Source organism: Vombatus ursinus, unplaced genomic scaffold, assembly GCF_900497805.2.
Source record: "Vombatus ursinus unplaced genomic scaffold, bare-nosed wombat genome assembly UNPS02012901.1, whole genome shotgun sequence".
Lineage (NCBI taxonomy): Eukaryota > Metazoa > Chordata > Mammalia > Diprotodontia > Vombatidae > Vombatus > Vombatus ursinus.
This window is the reverse complement of record NW_020952679.1, coordinates 1,840,649-1,845,580: the sequence shown is the minus strand read 5'-3', so window position 1 is coordinate 1,845,580 and position 4,932 is coordinate 1,840,649. Positions and strand designations below refer to the sequence as shown.

Genomic DNA, 4,932 nt, shown 5'->3' with positions numbered 1-4,932 from the left:
GGAGGAGCGGGAGGGGGCTGCCGCCCGCCCACTGCCGGCCCGCCACCCGCTTGCCCCTCGAAGAGGGCACCTCCCCGCCCCTGCCCCCGGCCCCCGGCCCCCGGCGCTGCCCGAGGGCGCCTTGGCCGCCGCTGTCCTGGCCGGCGTCATGGGAAACATCTCGTCCAACATCTCCGCCTTCCAGTCCCTGCACATCGTGATGCTGGGGCTCGACTCGGCGGGCAAGACCACGGTGCTCTACCGCCTCAAGTTCAACGAGTTCGTCAACACGGTGCCCACGATAGGCTTCAACACGGAGAAGATCAAGCTGAGCAACGGCACGGCGAAGGGCATCAGCTGCCACTTCTGGGACGTGGGCGGCCAGGAGAAGCTGCGGCCGCTCTGGAAGTCGTACAGCCGCTGCACGGACGGCATCATCTACGTGGTGGACTCCGTGGACGTGGACCGGCTGGAGGAGGCCAAGACCGAGCTGCACAAGGTGACCAAGTTCGCCGAGAACCAGGGCACGCCGCTGCTCGTCATCGCCAACAAGCAGGACCTGCCCAAGTCGCTGCCCGTGGCCGAGATCGAGAAGCAGCTGGCCCTGCCCGAGCTCGTGCCGGCCACCACCTACCACGTCCAGCCCGCCTGCGCCATCATCGGCGAGGGCCTCACCGAGGGCATGGACAAGCTGTACGAGATGATCCTCAAGCGGAGAAAGTCCCTGAAGCAGAAGAAGAAGCGATAGACGAGCGGCCCCCCCCCGCCCATCCCCCCCTCCCCGCCCCCCTGCGGCCCACTCCCACGCCCACCCACCGAGGACCCCAGAAACGAGAACCAAAGCGACGCGTCGAGTTTGCCAAACGAGGATAGAACTCTATGGATAGCCAGCCACAGTGCGCGGGAACCCCGGGCTCCTGGGACTGGCCCCCACCCCCCCCTCCCGCCCTGGATTCTGACTTGGCAGCCTGGGACAGGTGGGTCACCAGCCCCACAGCGGGCCAGGCAGGCGAGTGGACAGAAAGGCCGGCAGAATGAGCGCCCATCCCCCTGGCGGGCTGCCTGCCTGCCAGCCCGCCTGCTGGCAAGGCCTTTTGTTTGATCTCCCCCCTTTCCCACGGGCTTGGAGGAGGGGGAGGAGACTGAAGGCAGAGGACTGGGAGGAATGTGGGGGATGGGGCTTGGGGGTTGCGACCTGCCGGGTCCGCCCTCCTGGGGAGAAGTGGAGGATGGCTTAGAGGGCCCTGGGAGGAAGGCCTCCTGCCTTGAAACTCTCCAGCAGAATTAAGAAGTTGGGCCTCCTTGCCCCTCCCCCAAAGCCAGTTGCACCTGTGGGTTCTCAGAGGTACCGAGGTCACTGTTCCCCTCCGAGTTCTCTGCCCAGAGAAGGGTCATGGGGGGCAGCTCCAGCGGCTGCATGGATTGATGGGCCAGTCCAGCCGGGTATTGATAATCCTTTTCCTGGAACGGGGCAGGCCCCTGTTTGCTATCATTCCTTTGCTTCTGCCCTGGGCCCTAGCAAGGTGGATGGATGGATGGATGGATGTCTGTTTGGGGGGAGTTCCTGCTGCCGCATAGCAGACCTGGATCACTGGAAACCCAGCCAAGAACCTGGTCAAGGGAAAACCACTGTAGAAAACACCCGTTTCTTTTACAGGATGAGAACTGCCTTTCCTCCCTGCTCCCCCCCCCCCACCCCCCAGGTCCGGTATCTTTGCCGCGGTTTGGATCTAGTCCATACGTAGGTCATTATCCCACAAACGAAGAAACTAGTAACAATTAAGGAAACAGTTGCCGGGTGAGGGGGAGGTGGTCGAAGGTCCATTTATTGCCGGAAATCTGGTTAAGGGTATTCAGATGGGAGACTTGTTATTCAGGCTGGATGGGAAGGGGCTGAAGGAGATCCTCTCGGTATGCTAAGATGGGCACAAATACCCGGGTCCATCCGCGTGGGATTTAAAGGTCTCTTGACCGGCCCGACTGGCTGGTTTGCAAGCCAGCAGCACCTGCCCGGCCCGTGGTTGGTTTTAGGATCTAATGCCAGCTGTAGGCTGCATTGAGGATGATTTTTGCAAGGCTTGCCTCTTGTCATGTGAACTGGGTGATGGAGGGTTCTCTGATTATCTTTTCATTTAAAAAAAAAAAGTGAGAAAAAGGCTTTGTTGTGCCCCTTTATATCATATTACTCTGCAAGTGGAGACCGTTGGGGTTATTTAAGGAGGTTCACTATAGCCTGCCCAACGTAAGGAACGCCACAAAATCGTCTCATTATAGTACTTGATATGATGCACCCTGTTCCCACCCACCCCCCAAGCCCATTTGTCTTGCAAAAGCCCACCTGACTGCATGGATTTCAAAGCACAATGACCTAGGTCCTTGCTTATAAAATTCCTGTCTAAACTGGCCTGCTGCTACAGCCATTACATTGGCCCACAGCTGAACCCCAGTGTGGTAGATGAGATTCCCCAGAGTGCTCAAGGTAGGAGGAAGCTTGGAGCATGATGTCATCCGTGGGCCAGCAGGTGCCCAAGGAGGATTGGGAGAACAGTCAAGCTGAAGGGGGAAAGAAAAACAAAGAGTTAAGTATTTTTAATAAGACTTTTTTTTTTTAAAAAGAAATAAATGGTTTATAATCAGGACGGGGAGTCTTGGTTGCAGGATGCTGGTCATTTTACACAGAAGTGCAGTATTGTCCGAAGGGAGACTTCAGACTTGGGAATTTGATTTCCTCTTTGAAGCCATGTTTACTGGGGTAATTGGCCTCTGCCCTCCCTCCCCCTTTTGAAAATTTCCTAACAAGGGAGTCATTTGGAAATTGGCCACTACCAGGTTTGAGCATGGGAATGTGTCTCTAAATAAATCCTAAGGCCAGGCCTCTTTGTCCATTGCTTTCCACACACTCACTTTAGAACAAACTCCAGATTGTAGTGCTGGTTTTTTGCTTCCAATGCAATTCTTATAGCTATTAGGGACAGCTGACTCCTTTTAATTTGGGACAGGAATGGTGGCACCTTTCCCCAGCTGGTCTTCTTTTGTTGAAGCCTAGTAGAGATCAACTGGAAACCAGGCAGGATGGAGAAGGCTTATGGAATTCCCGTTTACACAGTCGTAATTCACTTCCTTGTTCGCTGAGTTCTGAATGGGCTGGTCCCATCATGTAAGGAAATTGTGTGTGTAGAGATTTTGTTGTTTGTGTGTCTGTGGTTTTTTGTTTTTAATTTTTTCTTTTCATTTCTTCACATGCCACAGTTTCTTATTAAGCACTTTGAGATTTGTTAGCTCCACACTTAGGAGAGAAATAATATATTTATTTTGTGACCCTGCAGAAGCCAAATATGGTGTGATGCTCCCTGGAGTTAGGTTTTAAGACGAATCTTCAGACCCAGTCTTGCCTTGCTTTCCAGAAACTGAGCAGGACTTTTGGTCTTTGTCAAGACTGATTGAGGGCCTGAGGGCAGTCAGAATGTCTAGTTCTGAAACGCTGTCCATGACTAACCCATGGCCCAGAATTTCTGTTGTTTCTGTCCTGTTTTGGCCTCCCTCCTCACAGACCCTTTAACCCCAAGTGTGGTGTCACCTTCCCCTTGGGATTGGAGGAGAACCTTCCTTGCTAGGGGCCCCTCCAGATTTAGGGATGCTTCACGGCATTAATCCCTGAAAGAATGAAGGTGGGGGTTTGCTTTGAAGGACTGCCTCTCCAATGAGGCTTTCCAGTGGTTACCAGGAGACAAGCAGGGATGCCGGTTTGGTGGCAGACCTCGTCCACTCATTTTTTTTTTTTTGTCTGTTTAAATGTTAGAATTCAAGAAAAAACGCCTCGCTGCCTCTTCATTTTTCATTTCCCCACCCCTAACCCAGTCCTCTCTGTTCTAATTGTCCTTTTTGGTTCTTTTTTTTTTTTCTTTTTTATGATGCAAACATGATGCTGTGAACGGAAATAAATTATTTATACAATCAAGCGTTGGTACATTTGTCCTTTTCGAGATTTCTCCGATTGTTTCTCTTGGCTTCCCTTTCTTCATTTATCAAACTGTGGGGCTGAACTCGGTCTCCAAGTCTGTTTCCCAATCCAAGGTTAACCATTAACTCTGGGTGGGCCGAACCACTGCTTTTTTTCTTTTCCTCCTTAAAAGATCTTTGAAAGACAGCTCTATCGTCACTGCCCTGCTGATCGTGAAATGGGGACTCTGAAGAAGTCCTCAGCTGTTGGGGTAATTGAGGAGTCTTACGGAGACGAGCCCCTCGGGTCTTGTCCTTTCCTGGATACTTCAAATGCCCTTTAAAAATTCCTTTGAGGGAATGATTTACATCTGGAAGAGACCTTTGAGGCTAGCCCAGTCTCTGTTAGCAGCACAGATAAAGAGCTAGGAAGGACCTTAGAGACTGGCTCGCGTAATCCTCTCATTTGGCAGGAAATTTGACAAGAAATATAGGCTGTGAAGTTGTGATTCATCCTCATTTTATATAGAGGAGGGTGGGAGAGAATGGAATTGACCTAAGACCACACAGTTTTTTGTTCTGTCCTATCCAACTCTTCATGACCCCATTTACAGGGGTGGGGTGGGGGGTTCTTGACAAAGATCCTCGAGTGGTTTGCCGTTTCTTTCTCCAGCTCATTTTACAGATGAGGAAATTGAGACAAATAGGATTAAGTGACTTGCCCAAGGTCACACAGCTCGTAATCATCTAAGGCCAGATTTGAACTCATGAAGATGAATCATACCCACTCAGTTAGTAAATGGCAAAACTGGGATTTTGATAGGACTTGGGGCCCCATAAACTTTCTACTGCCCCATGCTGCATGGAGCTCTATTTCCTCTAAAGCAAAATTAGTGGCTGAGATTGGGATCTTTGGGGGAAAAAGAAAAGTCTATCAGTTTGTGCAAATACATCTGTAAAGTTTATTTTTTCGATTTTTACTGGTAGCTTGTATGAGATCAGGGAGACGGTACC

At 51.5% G+C, this 4,932-nt stretch overlaps 1 protein-coding gene across 1 annotated transcript; it reads left to right on the top strand.

The window, feature by feature from the left end:
- Positions 1–107: 107 nt before the first annotated feature.
- Positions 108–3,937, top strand: ARL4C (ADP ribosylation factor like GTPase 4C). Its single transcript, XM_027858312.1, has one exon. It carries the CDS (start codon positions 149–151, stop codon positions 725–727), a length of 579 nt encoding a protein of 192 aa, XP_027714113.1. The 5' UTR covers positions 108–148; the 3' UTR covers positions 728–3,937.
- The last annotated feature ends 995 nt before the right edge of the window (positions 3,938–4,932 follow it).

What these genes read in the sequence shown, in the direction of transcription:
- ARL4C (XM_027858312.1), top strand. Translation starts at nt 149, where the DNA reads ATGGGAAACATCTCGTCCAACATCTCCGCCTTCCAGTCCCTGCACATC.